The sequence below is a fragment of the Equus przewalskii genome, chromosome 19, assembly GCF_037783145.1.
Source record: "Equus przewalskii isolate Varuska chromosome 19, EquPr2, whole genome shotgun sequence".
Classification (NCBI taxonomy): Eukaryota; Metazoa; Chordata; class Mammalia; order Perissodactyla; family Equidae; genus Equus; species Equus przewalskii.
Window position 1 is genome coordinate 5,871,270 of NC_091849.1, and position 21,567 is coordinate 5,892,836.

At 39.1% G+C, this 21,567-nt stretch overlaps 1 protein-coding gene across 9 annotated transcripts in view; it reads right to left on the reverse strand.

Moving 5' to 3' along the window:
• The window catches only part of LYRM4 (LYR motif containing 4), a 192,755-nt gene that overhangs the window by 141,778 nt on the left and 29,410 nt on the right, over positions 1–21,567 (reverse strand). For 8 of the 9 annotated variants that reach the window (XM_070585066.1, XM_070585068.1, XM_070585069.1 and 5 more), the window contains one exon: positions 2,966–3,086. The exons of the other annotated variant lie outside the window; for it this stretch is intronic. In XM_070585066.1, coding sequence (XP_070441167.1) covers positions 2,966–3,086 — 121 coding nt within the window. The remainder of the gene's footprint in view (positions 1–2,965; positions 3,087–21,567) is intronic. 9 annotated transcript variants of the gene reach the window in all.

Genomic DNA, 21,567 nt, shown 5'->3' on the forward strand with positions numbered 1-21,567 from the left:
TGTGAGGAATATTGGCCCTAAGCTAACATCCATTGCCAATCCTCCTCTTTTTTTCCTTGAAGAAGATTAGCCCTAAGCTAACATCTGTGCCAATCTTCTTCTGTTCTGAATGTGGGATGCCTCCACAGCATGGCTGATGAGTGGAGTAGGTTTGCACTGGGCATCCAAACCCGTGAACCCTGGGCTGCTGAAGTGGAGCAGAACTTTAACCAGTTGGTCACGGGGCCAGCCCCCGGAAGAAGGCTATTTTAGATAGTGTGGTCAGGGAAGCCCTCTGTGATAAGGCAAACTCTGAGTAAAAGCCTGAGTGAAAGGCAGAAGTGAGCTATGTGAAGGTCTCGGGAGAGACTATTCCAGGCAGAGGTACAAAGGCTCTGAGATGGGAACAAGGTGGGGGTGCACCAGGGACAGCAAGAAGGTAACTGAAAGGGTGTGAATGAGGGAGACTAGAGCAATGAGGGCCTTTGTGAACTGGTAAGGACTTCAGATTCTACTGTCAGGGTGCTATGAAGCCCCTAGAGGGTTTTGAGCAGGAGTGTAACCTGCTCTGACTTTCCTTTTAAAAAAGATCACTCTGGAGCCAGCCCTGATGGCCTAGCAGTTAAAGCTTGGCACACTCCGCTTCAGTGGACCAGATTTGGTTCCCTGGTGCAGACCTACACCACTCGTCTGTCTGTAGCCAAGCGGTAGTGGCAGCTCACATAGAAGAACTAGAAGAATTTACAGCTATACACAACTATGTACTGGTGCTTCACGGGGGAAAAGGAAGAAAGAGGAGGAAGATTGGCAACAGATGTTAGCTTTGGGCAAACCTTTCCCTGGGAAAAAAAAATCACTCTGGCAGCATGTGAAGAACAGACTACTGGGGGGAAAACAGGGAGGAAAGTAGAAGGCTATTATAGTGGTCAGTGCAAAAAAAATACCGACGCTACTTCATTTTAGGCCTTTAGGCCAATGTCAACTTATACCAGCTGACAGCATGGTGGCTCAGGAGTCTACTACGTCTCAGAAGCTAACGATGACAAATGTTATGCTTGGATTCAGGAATAGTCTTGATGTGAAAGGGAAGGGAAGAGAAACTTCCCAGTTGCTGTCTTATAGCTGGCTAACCAGTTCTCCAATGGAATGAGAATGCTTTCATTTGTCAGGGCTTCTCTGAGGAGGGTCCTCAGAGATAACCTAATCACTTGCTGCTCTACTGGTTAATATGGAAGCCCTGGCCTGCAAGTAGGCAGCATGCGTTTCCCACCATCAAGGAAGGTGCACCTGCCAGGCTGTCCTGGGGAGGGCGCCCTGACGCCAGCACATGCCAGCAGCTCTACTGTTTGAGTCTGTTTCAAGTGTGAATTTACTGGGGATGTGTGAAGATGGCCCAGTCTAGGGTTTTTGTTTGTTTGTTTTTTGAAAGGGTAGTTTTAGCATTTCAAACTAAGAGGTGACTGGACAATTATATAACAGAAGAAAAGGTGGCACAGATTACTTACAGGTCTCCTTCTCTAAGCAGTTTCTACTCTGAGCAAGCTTACACTAAAAGATAAAACCAGCCTGTTTTGGAGATGCTTACCAGCTTCTACACTGCAAAGTGCCAAAAATTTGAACCTCTCTAAGTTTATGCAAAATAAGGACGCAGGCTGATTGTTTTTCCAAGTTCCAGCGCTAAAGAAGCCCATAAAATTCAATCACTGGAAAATGCCATCATTCTAAAGTTTTTGAAACAGCAACTGTATATCTGCCGCTATCAAAGTATATGCAAATGTGCAGATCGGTGTCTTTTTCTGACTCTCCTATTATCTTTTCATGCCTTTAGTTAAAGATCATTTCCCAGGCTTGTCCGAATGTGGCAAAGTTCTTCTATCGCTAGGTAACTGTAGAACTCAATGAGTTATCAGAATCTGAAATGTTATTCTGGAAGGGATTGTTCCATTATGCAGACAATATAACAAGACTTTTAATTTTGAGATAAAATGAAAACTAGAGTTTTTAATATGGTTCTTTTTTGAATTCTGTTTAGAGACAAGCATTAAGAAGGGTCAGAGATATATGTACATCTCTGATATATATATATATGTCAATATATTATATGATATAATGTCAGCCAGGATGGCACCTCCTGACGATGCTAAAGAAGCCCTTTCCAAAACACTAGCAGAACTTAGGAAAATGGTGAGGGGTTTCCCCTCTACACTTTATAAACAAATTTACTGCAAATAAGAGAGAAAAACGAATGGAAGCAGAAATGGAGCTTAGAGAATAATTGTTGCCAAATCAAAGATTCTTTAGATAGTGAGAAAACCAATCGATAGCAGGCTACTTTAGCCTTTGGATTAACTAATTTTGCAGAAAGATGGACATATCACATTACCCAGGAGACCATGCTGTTGCAGATGCTCCACTCTACCTCATGAGAAAGAGAAAAGCAAGCACAAATCAAGGTGATCCCTGGCACTTCTACAAGATGAAAACAAAAACACCTTCCAGGGGCCTTTATGGGGTCAGTATCTAAGCAGTTGTGCTGTCCAAGTGGCAATAAAATTTAGGTTCATCACCCATAATGATGTCTTCAAGAAAAGGGCAATATTTTTAATTATTTAAAAATACTAGGAAAAGTAGAATATATTTATACTCTTTGACTATCCACTATAAATGTGTAATGGATCTTACAAAGAGACAAATTTTTTAAAGTTTCCCATACTTATAGCATTAGCCTCCAGTAAACTATGAGAATTCAGCTCCCCAGAAGGATGCATTCCCTGGAAAGTCTAGAAAGCTGATATTTTCCTTTATGTTCTCCTTGAATTCAGTAACATGATAGGTCACCTTTCTATGTCTATATGAGTAAAAGGAACGGAGTTTCACGATCCTGTGGTGTAAATTATAAACACCGAAGCAGTGATGTCCAATCAAGGGGGATATGTCAAAGCTTAAAGCTCTTAATGAAAAATAGTGCAACACCAAACCATCTTACCTGTCGACGAATTATTTCAAGGTCTCTTTTGGCCTTGTTCACTAAGGCTTGAATTTCTACAGGATCCTTTACATTCTTATTTTCTCTGAAGGCATCTCTTATCCTCCTGACAGCGTAAGTTCTAAATCAATTCAGGGAAAAAAAGGAAAAGGTGTCAGCAGTCTGAAGCTATGCTTTTATATGAATTCAAAAGCTTTTCTTTAGGAATTAACTGTCTGATTCTTCTCCTATGGATAATCTACTTTGATCTTTGCTCCTGGGACAGACCCATCCATGACTATTCTGGGATGACTAAGTAAACAGGTTTAGGGAAATAAATCTACCCCAAACAAGTCACATATATATGGCAAACTGCTACTGAAATGCTCCTTAGATTACTGGTTCTTTCGAGTTATTCACGTCTGCTTCCCTCCATTAACATTGATAATTGACCTCTAATATACAGAGACAAAGCAAGAATTAAGAGGTGAAATGACGCGTCACAGATGCATGCACCAAGAGAGTGACCCATGCCGAACTCTGGTCAGCTTTCCAATTGTCTCATCTTCTGGCTGTTTCTTCCTCTTGTGCGATATAACATGTAAAAATCCACAGTGAGATCCTACCACAGTGAAGAGCAGAGATTACACCAAAATGCTTTTCTCCATCTTTAAAGTGTGTACATACGCACACACATACCTCCCCACCCCAATAAATTACACGCAATACAGGACAGCAGTCAAGAGCAAGACTTTCAAATCAGACAGGCTTGGGTTTGAATTCTAGTTCCAGCTCCCACTGTTTGTGTGAATTTGGACAAACTTCTTACCATAAGCTTGTTTCCTCATCTGTCAAATAGGCACAATACCACCTACCTCTCAGGGCTGCTGGGAGGATTAAGCTTTATAATGCGTGTCTGAAATGTGGCACAGAACCTGGTGCACAGAAAGACTCAACAAGAGAAAGCTCTTCTTTTTGTTATACCTGAATGCAATCAGTATTCCCCTCTCCTCACATCACGGCCTCACCTTCATCCTGCGTCCTTAGGGTCACACCACAATGTGTGTAGAGAGCATAGAATAGTCTGGACAATTGAAGAGTTCTTAACCTGATACGGTCCCACACTCAGACAGTCAAGGCCCTAACCCTTACACCCACTCCATCTACACCAGACTGAAGACAAGGGACTAAGAAAAGCAGCCCAAGTCAGACACATCAGACATGATTTTCCTTAGTCCTTTCATAATCTCAGATGACTCTGCTTTTAACTTTAAACACCAGGTAAAGAATTCACATGAAACTATTAGTAACATTTAGAAATAGAAGAATGGAATCAGAGGCAAACAAATGAGAGAAGGGGGATATAATTCCTTGAGAGTTGCGGGGGGAGGGTGTTGGGAGATGGATACAACTTACTAGGAAACTTTGTTTGAGAGAGGACTAATTTTGTTTTAGATAAACTTCTAAAATAAAAATAAATTTTAAATTAAAAATTCAAATATCAGGCCCACTTGCATTTAAAAGCAAGAGTAAAATGAAATCCTGTAATGTTAAGAACCATAACGGAGAATGGAAGATAGTTTAGGAACTTGCACTTCTTAGGATATAAGCCACTACTGAGACTGTCATCTTAATCCTACATGAACCAACTGGACTATCTGTAGAGGAGCTTCTGGGAGCTCAGTATCAATCTTAGGGACACAGTGATTGGAAATGGAATCCTTGTAGTAGCAGACGCTATATTATAACGGGCTCATTCACTTAAAAAGGCATGTGGGAAGATTTTACTAATATACTATATTAAATATAGATTTTACTCATGTATAGCTGCTAATCTAACAAAATATTAGATAGTAGCTAGGTAACCTAAAAGCAATTTCTGGTTTATTTTCTTGTCCAGCGTAATGGTTATTTATATAACACATCACCACTGTTCTTCCTCCCACTCACACATTCCTCCAAAACAGTTTCTCTTTTACTGGTGATGGGAGTGGAGAGCGGAAAAAATAATTTAATTCTAATATTTTGTTTCATATGCAGAACTGGTTTTATAACAGGAATTTACTTCAGGGAATCACTCATTGTTTTAATTCTTCACTGAGGATGCCACATGGACTTTTAGTCATTACTAAATCCATTTTTCTAAAAGCTAGAGACTAGCCCAGAATAGCTAGGAAAAAAGGAGTATGGCTTGGAATGCAAAGACCTAGTTCTTCCAAAGTTTAACGAAATCAGAAAACAGCTTAAGACACTGGACAATTTATATCACTTGAACTTAAGGTCCAGCATTCTAAATATTCTGCTGTGTATTCTTCTTGTCTCCCCAAATCTCCAAAGTCCATATCTAAAAGCATAAAGCTCTAGATCTTCAAATTAAATGTGTCTAAAGCAATTGAAAGTTGTCATTCTGATCTTGGATGCTCATTTGACATGACTGACATGATGGTTCCCTCCTCTCTTTCTTGCTCTTCCTCCTTTATCGCTGTCTAAAATACAAGGTGTCTTCTTTCGCCCCAAGAGAAGACACTGCACTGGCTCAGAACCATAAAATTAACTCCTACTGCATGAAGAATTTTTCATTTGTACGCATTCTTATTCCAAATGATCAAAATGTTCTGAAGGTATCACAAATCTGGCTGAATCTTCCAATTTTGTAGGAGAGAGCTAACCATCAATTATTTCAATCCTGCTCCTGCCTTGGTTTTTATCATTTACATTTTTTTCACTGCTACTAAGGGTGACCATTTACCCTTGAACACATTTTAGCCATCAGCCTCTTGACTGTATCACTGAGTAAGAACATTTCAAAGAAAAATGTGCAGATTCTTCAATGAAAATGGCAGCCAGCTGCTACACAATGCTTTACATTAGGATGATCCTAATATGAGTCAGATGCTGTTTGAAATAAAGCATGAAAAATTAACACATCCAGGGCAACAGCAACAGCTACCAACTATGAGAAAGTAGGCTGCATCCACAGAAAGAGTAAGGCTATGCTGCTCACCTAATCACCGCTCTCCCTCTACCCTCCTGGAGCTTTGCAGAGTTTAGAGTTTCTTTGTGCAGGAGATTCCCATTTAGCTTTTCTTTTCCATCCCAGACTTTGCCTTCGATCTGCCATCAGACCTCCAAGTATACACAAGTTCTTCTACTGGCTTTCCTTTCACCATTGCAAGGATCAAACTCCCTTATGAGATTCTTACACCCATTACTATTTCCCAGCTAAAACAATACAGCAAACAGTAATGAAAGCTCTGTAATTCCTGAGGTCCCGCTTCACTTTCACCCTTTCCAGAACCACTATCAGCCAAATGCACGTCATAATCATCTCAGCCTCCTTAGCACTTGGAGGCTCACGTTGGTTTTAACATTTGAAAGGTATGATCTGGAAACCAGTTGATATAACACCCTTCATTTCTGTCATCCTTCATCACCACCCAACATGCTGGTTTCTCTGCTTACCATCCTGTAAAAATACCTGTGCTTTGTCCTCCTTCCCCAACTCCAAGTCAAGTATCCCAGTAACAAAACAACTCAACCCTTTCTACTGGCCTCTTTGGGCCAAATTCCTTCAACTGCTTAGAAGGACATACCCTCCATCTACTTGCCTTAACTCAAATGTGCCTTGCTCCTGAAGACAGTGCTTCCTTTACAGCCATTAAGAAGCTGCTTGATTCTGCCTTGCCTCCAGATTGCATGGGGCTGGGAGGAGAGTGCCAGGGTGTTTTTGGATTCTACTGCTGCTTCCGGATCATTGGTTTACCTGTATACATCTTTGAGGCCATGCTACCTAACAAAATCATCCTGTATGCCTCCACGATGATGCTGTCTGCTCACTTCTTGAGGACAAGACTTAAGATTCATCAAGACTTAATATCTAAAAAGCACTCAGTGCATATATGGGCCACCAATTTTAGATAACTGAAAATAATTTTATTTAAAGTCTCCTAGCTATTTCTTCCCAGTCTTCGTTGTGGGCTCATCTTATTCTTCTGCCTCTTATATGCTGCATTCTCTGGGACTCTGTATTGGACATCTTTTCTTTTTAATACAATCTCCTTTACTAATTGCATGTGTCCAAGGTTTTGATTATAGCATATATATGCCATTGGCTACCAAATCTTTCTCTAGCCCACACCCCCATCTAAGTTCCAGATCTATGTAATCCAGTCGCCTTTTGGACTTGCAGCAAAAGGCACCCACTATACCCACTACAGACTTCCCACTGAACACGTTCAAAACTTAAGTCACCATCTTCCTTACCCTTGCCCTCAATGGCCAGTATTTCCTTCCTTGGTAGGAGCATCTTCATACAGCCAATTGTCCAAGTCAGACATTTGGAGATCATTCTAAATTCTTTCCTTTTCCCGAATTCCTTATATTGGGTCAAGCACAAAATCTTAACTGTTTCAACCTTCTACATCCCTTCTGAATCACCTTCCACTTTTCCAAACCCTCGACCCTAATCTTGGTTCAAGCTGTTATCTCTCAGACTAATGCAACAGCCTTGTGATTATGGTGTACATGTGTGTGGTGTATAATAAAATGGATAGTAACACCAATAGAGAGAAAGCTCAGGGACCATCTGAAGGTCATAAGTACTCTGGGTAGATAATAGAGTGAGGAACAGAGCAGAGAGCGTCCTTCGTATGAATGTAAGTTCCTACTAGAATGTAAAGCCCACACAGTGGGGACTTTTACCTTTCTTGTTTACTACTGGATCTTAAGTATCTGGCTCAGAGATGATGCTCAATAAATATTTACTGAATAATGAACTTCCTGAAATATCATAGGCAATATTAAAAAGACACTCAAGAAAAATACCAATAACCAATAAGAAAGACCCAACAAAAAAACGTAAGAAATTGAATAAGAAATAGAATGAAAGAGTTTGCAGCACAAAGACTGAAATAAACTCTGAAAGGTAATGATTACAAAATTTGCAATGAGAATTCATTGAAGAAATATATATTGAATGCCTTATCAGACCTACATATCAGCACTGTGCAAGGTGCTTGGGATACTGTGAAGATCAACAATGTTATTGGCTTCAGTGACTGGTGGGGGATGAAATCTGTATACAAAGAGATGAAAGGAAACTGAAGCTATTCTAAGTGAACACAAAGAGGCTAAGGAGATTTTTGTGGGGGTGGCGTTTTCATACGCCTATACATTTGTCAAAATGTTGAATTGTACAATTACAATGGATGCATTTTATTGTACGTAAATTATTCCTCAATAGGTTGACTTTTTTAAAAAATTAAAAAATAAATAGTATAGGAGTTATAGTACATTTGCCCACTTTTAAGAAAAGCAAAAAAAGACAAGAAAGGAAAACATAAAATAAAGATTGCAATGCTAGAGTAATTATGTACACAGCTGAAGGAAATAAAAATTAACACTTTTATATAAAACAAAATAGACAACAAACTAGAAAATCAAATCTAAAACATAGAAAAATTAAATAAGTTGGTAAGAAATATGTGAGAAAAATTAACCTTCAAAAAAAGACAAAGCTATATAACCTATGAATAATAAGTGTGACAAACTGAACCGAGCATGTAATTAAAGTTATAAAGGAAGAAAATGTCCCAGAAGTGATTATAAAAAATTGAGAAGACTCACTGAGATTTAGCATCTAGAGGACACGCCAAGATATTTACTCAGTAAACCCTGAACCCCAAGGTCAGAGAAAAAATACTTTAAGAAAGGATAGAGTAAGAACTTAAAGCAGATAATATAGAATTGGAATATAGATAAGTATATCCTCAGATTTCTGTTTTCAAAATCCGCCAAGAAGAGGACTGATTTTCAGTCATTTGTTGTGCTGTTTTGAGGGTCTGAAGAATAACAAAGTAATATCTATGATTTATAATACAGGTGTCATGCACAGAGTACTGTGCTAAGTACTGGATATACATTATCTCATCTAACACAAATGAGATAAACAAACTATGACTCAGAGAGATTAAAAAACTTAGGCCAAGATCACATATCTAATAAGTCGCAGAGTTAGGTTCTGAACCCAGCTGACTACAACCTGTGAAGTTCAACTCCAAGCTATGCCTCCTCCAGAGGCTGATATACTCTATCCAATCTCTGATAAGTACTTGATATAAGCCAAGCTGTTATCCATTTGAAAAGGCATTAAAAAAAACCTGTCTCTGGCATTACAAAGCTTAAAAAGACCATCTCTCTCCACACTACTTTAACTGTTCCTACAAATAGTTCAAGTGCCAAGCATGTCTTAAGAAAAGGTAAGTGGTTGAGAGCATTATGAGGGAAAGAGTTATTGATATACACAGCAAGAATACGTGAAATAATTGTGTTTTAATTGATTTACAAAGGAGGAGAGTGACCACTGAGCATTGCTGTGGAGTGAGGAGCTGGAGTTACTATCAGAAAACCTACTTTGGAGACCAAAGCTTCTCAGTTTTGGGGCAGCTGTTAATAAAACCTATTGTATACTTCACTGTTTAAAATTCCCTAATGGTTTTCCATTGTCTTCAGGATAAGGGTCAAAAGTATTAGCATGGATGTATGTGTAGTCCTGTTCATCAATCCCACTCCATCAAGTACCACTTCCAGCATGGCCCACCAGCTCCGGTCATGTGGAAAGACATGCAGTTTTCTTAGCTCTCCCTCCTTTGGGCCGGGTATTTCTCCATACATGGAGTGTCCTTCTCCAGCTTGATTCCTTGGCTAACTCCTACTCGTCCTTAAAGACCTAACCCAGTTAGAAACAAATATGACAAAAGATTAATACCCTTAGCATATAAATAGCATAAATAAATCAAGTAGAAAGACATTAGGACCACAATAAATAAGGGAAAAGCATGAAACAGCAATTCACAAGAGAGCACAAAGAGTGGCAATTTAGAGAGATGGATAGATACAGATATGCGAATGTTCAGTCTCAGTTATAATAAAAGAAATGCAAATTTAAACAAGGTGTAATTTTCTGTTCACCGAATTAGCAGAATTAAAATTTTTTTTTTTAAAAAAAACAAAAGGCACATTCATCCTGCTGCTGGGAGTATGAACTGTACACTTCCTGTGGGGAAAATAGCATAATAATGTGTAGTAATGTTCATAGTCTTTTATCCAGTAATTCTACTTTTAGTGATCTTCCAGAAATAACTTAAAACATATACAAAGACGTATACAGAAAGATGTCCATCATAGAATTATTTATAAGCATTAAAAATAGAAACAACCTTAAATGTTCAACAATGGAGAAGTAGCTACATAAATTGTCACTATGTAGCTTTTTACACAGATGTTTCAAAAAACTTAAGGTCACAGGTACAAAAGTCAAAGGTATAAAAAGGTATAAGGTGAAGTATTGGTGTCCCTCCCAGTCCTGTCCCTCAGCCGGTACGCTGCCGTCCCTCGGTTCCCCTCCCTGGACCCCCATTCCTCAGACGGCATGCTGCTGTCCCTTGGTTCCCCTCCCTGGACCCCCGTCCCTCAGAAGGTACACGGCCGTCCCTTAGTTCTCCTCTCTGGAATTCTTAGAAATGGAAGCGGTAGGGCAAAGGATATGTGTATTTATAGTTTTACTAAAATATTGCCAAAATTCTCTCCATAGAGGTTGTACTAATCTACGCTTCCACCAGCAATGTATAAGTGTGCCGTCTCCCAACACAATCTATCATCAAACTGCTGGATCTTTGCTAATCTGACAGGTGAAAAACAGTATTACATTTTTAATTACATTTTTGTTATGGATGATACTGACTACCTTCTCATAAGTTTGTATTTCTCTATTTATATCCTTTGCCTTTTCTTAAGTGAGTTACTTGTCTTTTTGATTAAGAAGGTCTTTGAGAAGCCAAGTCCTGGGGCCAGCCCTGTGGCCGAGTAGTTAAGTTGGCGCACTCCAGCTTCTGTGGCCCAGAGTTTCACTGGTTCGGATCCTAGGAGCAGACATGGCACCGAGGTAGCATCCCACATGGCACAATCAGAAGGACCTAAAATAGCGTATACAGCTATGTACTTGGGGCTTTGGAGAGAAGGAAAAAAAATAGATTGGCAACAGGCGTTAGCTCAGGTGCCAATCTTTAAAAAAAAAAAAGAAGCGAGTCCTTTGTGAGGGGTTGCAATATCCTCCCTGGTTTGTTAATTGGCTTTGTTTACAATGTGTGTGTGTTTTTGTCATGTGGAAAAGTTCAGTTTCTATGCAGTCAAGTGTATTAATTTTTATGTTATGGCTTATGGGTTACATATCATATCATATGGACAAAAGCCTTCTCTACTATGAGGTTACAAAAACCATTCACCCACGTATTCTTGGGAACTTTTATGGATTAACTTTTTACGTTTAATTTTTTGATCTCTGTAATTTATTTTAGTAGAAGATGTCGAGTATGAATTTGACTTTACTTCTAATGTTAAGTGTTTTAAAATGAAGGATCTAACTTTATATTCAGGATGATCTCAATTATGGAAAATACAGGTATACAAAAACTACAAGGAAATATAACAGCATGTAAACAATAATTACTTTTGATTACTGAAGTTTATGCTTTCTAAATTATTACAGTAACCATTATTTCTTAATAATTTTTAAGTTCCTAGTGAAAAATAAAATCAGTAATATACCACAATAAAGAAAAATCAGCAATAAAGGAGGTTAAATTTATGTGAGAAGAGATTGGGGAAAGAATACACTTAGATAAGTACATATAGCCAGGTGAGATATATTATGCGGCATTAAACTAAAGCAGTGCCATGGGGAAAAAGAAGAAGGGATGGATCAAGAAGTATTTAGTAGATAAAACCAATAAGCTCAGCAAGTTTATTTTTAGACAGTTTATACTGAGGCAACGTCCAGCAGGCTGCCAGAAATATTGTTTTGGATTTCCGGTGAGAAGCTCAAGGCTGGCAATGAATTTGAGAATCGTCAACAAGCAAGACTGAGGCAAAACCATGGGGGTAGATGAATTTGTTCCGAGGAAAGCAGTAGAAGGGGAAGAGAAGCTAGCTTTGCAGAGACCTGGAGAAACAGTATCAATATTTAAGAGCAGGCAGAGAGGTCAGAGTACAGGCAGGAAAGACAGGAGACAAGAAGGCAAACCTTAAGAGCAGAGAGGAGATAAGACTGTTCAAAAGTCCTAGAAAGGATAAGACAACGGCTAAAAAGAGCCCCAAGGAATTTAGCAGTGAGGATGTCATTAGTAACTTCAGCAAGAACATGAGCATAGACTTATGACTACAATGTAGTATATGTATGGAGAAAAAAGTCAAAATTCTTGAAAATATACTCAAAAATAATAATTAGGCCTAGAAATAAATTCATTACATGATAAGAAAACATTTGTAAAATAATGAAAAAGATAATGCATAAAATCTCTGGAATGTCATCAAAGCCATACTTGGATGAAAATTAATGGCTTATATATGCTAACTAGTAACAAAATAAATTCAGAGTTTAATAAATTAGGAATATTTCCTAACATTTTAGAAAGGCAAAACAGTATCTCACTAGAAAATAGGAGGACACAAGGTATTTAAAAAATATGTCAAACAAATTAAAAAAAAATTTAGTGGAATTAGCTAAGACAACTGAGTCTATTCTTTTATGTTATGGCTTCTAGGGTATACATCAGAAAACAAAATTATGAGAAAAAAGCAAGAGTGAGGAGGATTGGAAGTTTGAGAAGAGGGGTTAAAACAATTATTTCAGAAACTGAGAGCACGAGCAGACTGCAGGACTTGCTAAGCAATAAGAAGGGGTCAGTCGAGGTTGGTAACATCCAGTATGGTGGTACCAATTTGCCAAACCAAGTGATTTTTCTCCAGCTGTGTTCAACCGCCCAGGTGAAGTTATAGAAAAGACAGATGTCTGAGGAAATGCACAGTTGCAGTTTTGACAGGTGAGTGTAACAGAAGGGCAAAGAGAGAAAGGAAAACTTTCCAGGGCTCACAGGAGGTGGTGCTAGGAACTTCCTCCCCCAAGGTCATGAACTTCTGAAAGCACCAGTTCTTAGAACAGAGGCGATCCCGCGGCCCCCCCCCCCCCCCCCTTTGGCAGGATTCAAGTCCTAATCTCAATGTTCAATAATAAACAGTCAAGGAAATTATGGTAAATTAACAGACTATATCTATCAAAATAAAAAGCCAAAAATTACGTACCAACAAGGAAAAGTATATTCCACACACTATGATATGACCTAAAAAACAATTGTACATATCTGCAAATTTTAAGTGAGGTTCTTTGGAGATTTTTTTTTTAAAGTAACTTGTCTCCAAAAAAAACCTAATAGAAGTAATGGAAAAAAAGAAAAGCACCACCATCCTGTAGCAGGTACTCCCTTCAGGCCTTAGAGGAAAAGTTTGGGACCATTTCTGTCCAGGCTTCCTTTTGTGGTGCTTTAAAATGTTTAAGATCTTTAACCTATAATTTATCAGAATTAAATTTCTAATTATCACTTGGCCTATCTTCATAGCCACTGACATTTTGTTGCAAACAAGATTTTTCAACATGTAAACCAATTTATCAAAGTAAAGGCCACCTACAAAATGCTGTCTAGCTCTTTTGCAGTAAGGCATACAGATCAAGCAGTGGTGAGGCCCGGCTTCTCTGTTATTTGGTTGTAGACGTGACTATTAGACAGTGCAGTACCCCGCAAGCTGGAATCTGAGAGCTGATGGCTGCAGCTAAGACCCACAGTCCCCTCCGCACATGTTCCTGGACTAAAAATGAACACGTCCTTCCTCTGTGGACTCTTGCAAACTACTCTTGTGAGGGAAAAAACAAAGATAATCCTCAGGTATTAACTGTCCTCACATCTACATATTCTCTTCTTATGGAACTGGCCATATTCGTTTTAAAAGTATCTCTGTGACATAAAAGCTCTGAGTGCAGCGATGGGATTTTCTGGCTTCTTTTTTTCCCTCCACCTACCAGAAATGAGTGTGACCTAGTACCAAAATAGCACGTTCAAATTTTCATCATATAATAAGGGTTAAAAGGCTACAGAATATAATTTTTTAAATTTTATTTTAAAATTATACTGTGAACCAGCCAAAAGACATGACCTTTAAATGATTTAAAAATTATAGAGAATAACTATCTACGGCAGAATATTCCATTAATTCTGGACTTTCCACTTTACGGGAAAAATAAAGCACCAGCAGTGGAAATTCCTCTTGGTCATTAAACTTAAATTTCTTCATTGAAGTTTCCTATCAGTGCTGCTAAAAAGAAGCCAAATAAAACGTCTTTTGTTTTATCCTTTCCTCCTGCCATTAGTCATCACCAAGAATAAATGAGCAAGGAAGCTGAAAGAGCACAGGGGACACAGATAAGTCACCTAGCTTGTGCTCAACATATTATTAAGGATAATTCACATAGCAAAAAAATGCAAGTCAATCAATGTGACACACCACATTAACAAAATGAGGAATAAAAACCACATGATCATCTCAATAGACAGAGAGAAAGCATTTGACAAGATCCAATATCCATTTATGATAAAAACGCTCAATAAAATGGGTACAGAAGGAAAGTACCTCAACATAATAAAGGCCATATATGACAAATCCACAGCCAACATCATACTCAATGGGGAAAAACTGAAAGCCATCCCTCTGAGAACAGGAACAAGATAAGGGTGCCCATTCTTGCTACCCTTATTCAGCACAGTACTTGCAGTTTTGGCCAGAGCAATTAGGCAAGAAAAAGAAATAAAAGGAATCCAAATAGGCAATGAAGAAGTGAAACTCTCACTGTTTGCAGACAACATGATTTTATATAGAGAAAACCTAAAAAATCCATTGGAAAGCTACTAGAAATAATCAACAATTACAGAAAAGTTGCAGGGTACAAAATCAACTTACATAAATCAGTTGTATTTCTATACTCTAATAATGAACTAACAGAAAGAGAACTCAAGAACACAATTCCATTCACAATCGCCACAAAAAGAATAAAATATCTTGGAGTAAATTTAACCAAGGAAGTGAAAGACCTGTAGGGGAGGAAGACATTTCCTCTATCCGCTCTGGGTTTTTCTGGCCAGAGAACGAATTAAATACACATGACACAGACACAGGAAAAAATTCAACAAACCTTCATAACATGTATACACGGGAGAGGCTCAGGCAACCTGAGCAACTCACCAAAATGGCAGAAGCCACCACCTTAAATATCATCTTCAGCTAAAGACAAAGGAGGATGTTGGGGGTGGGGGGCGTCAGTCATGGGAGATTACCACACAAGTACAGTAAACAAGAGTCAGGTTATTATGCAGACTTGAGTCCTTGCCTTCCACATTGATAAGAGTTTCTAGAGATAAGGTCATCCCTCCTGCCTGGTACAGAGAGGGAGACACCTTTACAGATGGAGATTTCCTTTACAATGTAAATATCTCTTAACAAAGAGCAAGTAAATTCTATTTTTCAGAGTTTCTTTCCTGTCTGCAGTTTTTTAAAAGTAACCAGCCCAAGGGGCCGGTCCGGTGGTGCAGCGATTAAGCGCACACGTTCTGCTTCTTGGCGGCCCGGGGTTTGCCGGTTTGGATCTCGGGTGCGGACATGGCACTGCTTGGCAAAAGCCATGCTGTGGTAGGCATCCCATGTATAAAGTAGAGAAAGATGGGCACGGATGTTAGCTCAGAGCCAGTCTTCCTCAGCGAAAAGAGGAGGATGGGCAGTAGTTAGCTCAGGGCTAATCTTCCTAAAAAAAAAAAAAAAAAGTAACCAGCCTGAAATAATCCTCATGCCCAAGAGACATATCTTGGGGTGGCCAATTCCAGTCCCTCACAGACCTATACAATTAAAACTACAAGACTTTTCTGAAAGAAACTGACAATGACAAAAAGAAATGGAAAGACATTCCATGCACATGGATTGGAAGAATAAACAGAGTTAAAATGGCCATACTACCTAGAGCAATCTACAGATTCAATGCAATCCAAATCAGAATCCCAATGACACTCTTCATAGAAATAGAGCAAAGAATTCTAAAATTCATATGGGGCAACAAAAGACCCTGAATTGCTAAAGGAATCCTGAGAAAAAAGAACAAAGCTGGAGGCATCACAATCCGTGACTTCAAAATATACCACAAAGCTATAGGAATCAAAACAGCATGGTACTGGTACAAAAACACCGATCAGTGGAACAGAATTGAAAGCCCAGAAATAAAACCACACACCTACGGACAGCTAATTTCAACAAAGGAGCTGAGAACATACAATGGAGAAAGGAAAGTCTCTTCAACAAATGGTGTTGAGAAAACTGGACAGCCACATGTAAAAGAATGAAAGTAGACCATTGTCTTACACCATTCACAAAAATAAACTCAAAATGGGTCAAAGACTTGAAGGTATGACCTGAAACCATACAACCTCTAGAAGAAAATACAGGCAGTACACTCTTTGACACTGGTCTTAAAAGGATCTTTTCGGATACCATGTCTTCTCGGACAAGGGAAACGAAAGAATAAACAAGTGGGACTTCATCAGACTAAAGAGCTTCTATAAGGCAAAGGAAAACAGGATTGAAACAAAAAGACAACTCACCAACTGGGAAAAAATATTTGCAAACCATATATCCGACAAAGGGTTAATCTCCATAATATATAAAGAACTCATGCAACTCAACAACAAAAAAAAATCAAACAATCCGAGCAAAAAATGGGCAGAGGATATGAATAAATGTTTCTCCAAAGAAGATATACACATGGCTAACAGGCACATGAAAAGATGCTCAAGATCACTGATCATCAGGGAAATGCAAATCAAAACTACACTAACATATCACCTTACACCCATTAGAATGGCTATAATAACCAAGACAAAAAATAAATGTTGGAGATGTTGTGGAGAAAAACGAACCCTCATATACTGCTGGTGGAAATGCAAATTGGTTCAGCCACTACGGGAAACAGTATGGAGATTTCTCAAAAAACTAGAAATAGAAACACCATATGATCCAGCCATCCCGCTACTGGGTATCTATCCAAAGAACTTGAAATCAGCAATTCAAAGAGACTTATGCATCCCTATGTTCACTGCAGCATTATTTACAATAGCTGAGACGTGGAAGCAACCCAGGTGCCCATCAACTGATGAAGAGATAAAGAAGATACGGTAGATATACACAATGGAATACTACTCAGCCATAAAAAATGACAAATTTGTCCCATTCACAACAACATGGATGGACCTTGAGGGTTTTATGTTAAGCAAAATAAGCCAGATAGAGAAAGACAAACACTGTATGATTCCACTCATATGTGGAGGGTGGGCACAAAGGGTGAAGGGGTACATTTATAAGATGACTGACAATAATGTACAACTGAAATTTCACAATGTTGTAAACTATCACAACCTCAACAAAAAAAAAGAAGGGGCTGGCCCCGTGGCCGAGTGGTTAAGTTCGCGCGCTCTGCTGCAGGTGGCCCAGTGTTTCGTTGGTTCGAATCCTGGGCACGGACATGGCACTGCTCATCATACCACGCTGAGGTGGTGTCCCACGTGCCACAACTAGAGGGACCCACAACGAAGAATATACAACTATGTACTGGGGGCCTTTGGGGAGAAAAAGGAAAAAAATAAAATCTTTAAAAAAAAAAGAAAAAATGCAGAGCACTTTCCCCTCCCCCTTCCTAGAATGTATGAAACAGCAGAATATTTGATACATCATTCAGAAGGAAAAAAATCGACATAAAAACATTTCAGGTATATAGCAAGAAAACTAGAAACCAGGAGGTAAATAAAAAAGGTCTTGGGGCTTGGAGTTTATGGCAGCAAAGTACAGTCAAAACTTTGGTGAGCCTCCCCTGAGTATTCTGGCTTTGAAAGGACAGCAAGGGACAGCTAAGTCTCTGTTCCCTCAATCCTTGAATAGTAGATTGAATCTAGGGCAAGGCAGCCCATTAGCTAACTTTACTTTGCCTACTTGGAGTTGAAGGGTTTTGAACTCTATATGTAATTTTATGCAAATTAACACATTAATCATATCCCTGGATTTACTGACAAAATCTGGTAGCCTTTTCCCCCTTTGGAGAGCTTTAATTTTGCCTTTCATAGAGAAAAGGCATCGCTAAAGTCTTGTCTAGTCTAAAATTCTATGAATTTAAAAACGCAATTAACCTCTATATCTCCTGGGATGTCATAAGCAGCATCAGGCATGGAATACCATGCACCATAATAAAGGGATGGTTATTTTGATCTGAGTGCTGTGTTGCTTTGAAATAAAGTTTGTTTGCTCAGCCATTTACAATACAACTAACTTGTTATTGCATCTTTCTTCTAAGTAGGTCAAAATATTTCCGTGCATTACATAATTTATTTCCTTAACATCGCTGTGAATCATCTAGTAGGTGTTTGTGTTAGAATTTAATTTTATTTTAAAGAATTTGAGGACTTTGACTGAAGAAAATTGAGTAAACATTTGCATTTACAAGTTGTTACTATTTATCATACTACTTTTTCATATTAATACTGACTGAATAACATTAGAATGATGCTTGGCATTTATTTGCCAAAACAAGAAAAAAGTATACACGGTAGGTCAAACTAGAAATGCAGTCTCAAAATAAACTCTGATGATTAATACAAACCTAACTCGCCCCATAGGACCGGTGACCTGAGTCTTCCGCTGCGGGCATATTACATCTCTCCCCTCAGGGCAACTGTGGCTGAAGGAACCTGGCCACAGGCTGTCCCCGTTACCTTCCATGTCTGTGGTCACTACACAGAGCTCCTGTGCCAAAACTGCCTGCTTGACTGGACAGCCGAGCTCCTGGAAATTCTCATGATTCTCCAAGGTGGTGACACTTTCTGGACACTTAAGAGCATGCCTTGATTAGAAGACACGGAAAAGACAGGCAATTGAGTGTCATTACACGACAGGAGCCAGGATACTTGACAGAAGTGTAGAGACGTGCAGGAGAGGAATGTCCTACATTGCTAATAAAACTCTTTACTATATCTCACTGCATGTTTTCCTTCGAAATTTGATATTCTTCTTATTATTGCTTAGGTCCAAGGTTCCAGCAATTGCTGCTCTTTGGATGCTGACCATAACTGTTTAGATACCAGGTCTAACTGGTAAAATATGAAGAGCTTTATACTGCACCACTCATATTTTAGCATTCAAAACCTTAGGGATCGGAAATCTGCAAAATAGTTTCATTTTGAGTTGCATGAAACTTTATTACTTGGCCTAAATCCAAGGCCAACTTTTCAATATATGTAAATGTTCAGAGCAAGAACATATTTGGCCTCAGTGTTGTATTTAATTCCATGGTCCAATAAGCCCTGTCCAGAATCGATAAACAGCATGTTCACAGGGGTTATTTAGCAATAATTTTAATGTAGAGCAGACCAACTTAAATGAGTTCCATCTTCTTTATCTACCTACTAAAATTTTTAAATTGTCCATCCTGCATTAAAAGCCACATAAGTGTGACAAATTGTATTTACCAAAATACTTAAAGGAACCATTGTCAATGGATTAACACAAAACAAGAAGCCCCATCCTCTCAGCCCATGTTCAGTGCACTGGGTTCAGTCGGGAAGCTCTCCCCTCTGCATTCTTGTGCAAAATGTAGGTTTCCTGGAAGTAAGGAGGTCTCATGTCTATGATCAACAATGGCAGGCAGAAAATGAGTGATTTGGTAGATTTGGGGAGGGCCTTCCAATTTCCTAGCTGTGCTTTCAAGAGCCTAAAGCAGGTAAAAATCAGATTTGACATGTCGACCAGCATTTCTCAAGTGCTATCTGAAAATCATCCCCTTGGGAAGAGTTACAAAGAATATTTGCACATTAAAGCAGTGAAGAAACGTGGAAAGCTGAGAGACAAAGTCAAGACATCTGGATTCATTCACGAAACCTCTCCCCACCCCGACTCATACCCATTACATTATGGGAAATGCTGATGTAGACAAACTTCTACCCAGGCAGCTCCTTCAAGGTTCAGAGCCTGGAAGTTGAATGGGCAGGTCCCAGACCCTGCGGCAACAGTTCCTATAGCCAAGTCCTGATTAATTCATTAAAGGCTATTTACAGAGCATCATAACCAACCATGAACCCTCCTCTCACAATAGCTAACTGATCCAACACACTTATTACACGCCAGGCAAGGCTTTGTTACTTTACTTATATCTCTTTAGCCCTCTAGCAACACAGCCTAAGAGGTGCATCAGTGGATCTTAGATGTGTGAATTCCATCACTTACAGCAGAAATCTTCAATATATGCCCCATCTCCTTCTCCCAAAATGTCCCCTGCCACACAGATCCCATAGCCAGCTCCAAAGTCAGATCACAGTAATGAAGGGGATCAGAACATTGCACCTCCAAATATGCCACTTTGGCATTTGCTTATTTTGAGCTGTGGCAACTAAGAAACAGCAAATGCAGGAAAGGCTCTCTGTCCTCCTCCTTTCTGCCTGGAAGGAGGACATACATTTCCCACGAGATAGGTGTCCTCCCGGTACCAGGAAAAACAACACCCTTGTCACCAAAGATGGGAGTCTATGCTGAAACGAGTCTGCATAAACAAACTGTACTAAAACCATCCTTATCCTCCATTAGTTTCCCCCATATATTTCCTACTCACTTTCCCACAAGAAGCCCAAATCTTTTCCTTTGCCTAGTCACTTCTCCACAATTTAATCCTCCTTTGTTAAAATGGTATATGAGCCCCCAAGTCTAACTGCTTCTTTGGGGTTTCACGTTTCTGTGGAGACCCCTCTCCTAAGCCATATAAAAATATTAATATGAAATAAAATTTGTATGCTTTTTCTCCTGTTAATCTTTTAACAGTTTAATTTGCAGGTTCTAGCCACAGAATCTAAGAGTACCCTCTTATATTTTTCCTCCCCTACAGTGGTCTATGGGACTGCTCAGGATTGTGGGCAGTTTTGGCTTTCAAAGATGCTGAACCAAGGAAGTGGAATTGGTCTGACCTGAGGATCCTCCATCAGATTGGTATTCTGTAGCTCTTTCCCCAGCTTGTCCCTTCACTCCTCCACTGTAACTAAGCACCTTGCTTTGCTTAAAGAAGGGTGGTCAAGAATTTGACTATAATTTCAAGCTATATTTCTTAAAACAGCCTGTACCATATATTTTCTAACATGATGTTAAAAAAAAAGGAACAAAGTAAAAACCCTCATAACAATGAGATTTAAAAAGACTAAATTTAGCACTGCTTTATATTTGAAGTATTAGCTTTTGGGGACTCTTCACCATTATTTAAAAATATTTATTCTGTTTCCAGATACTGTGTTAGCTACCAAAGACTCAAATGGAAACAGGCCAAGGCTTGATAAAGCTCCTGGGGTTAGGGACACATTATAAATTGCTACACCAAGGGTATATATACGCAGTGTTCTGAGAACAAAGAGGAAGAAGGGAGTAACTCGGCCTAGGGGTTTGGGACGTCCTTCTGGGAGGGTGACGTCTTTGAAGGATGAATACAATTTCACCAGAGTGGAGAAGCCGTTCTGCAAAGAGAGGTCAATGATAAATGTAGAATTCAAAATCCCATATTTCTACGTGACTGGGAAAATGTATGGAAAAGTAAAGAGAAAAATATGTAAGAAAGAACAGAAAGTTTTGGAGGAAGGAGAGAGGGAAAGAGAAAGACTACTTTTTTTTAAACCTGA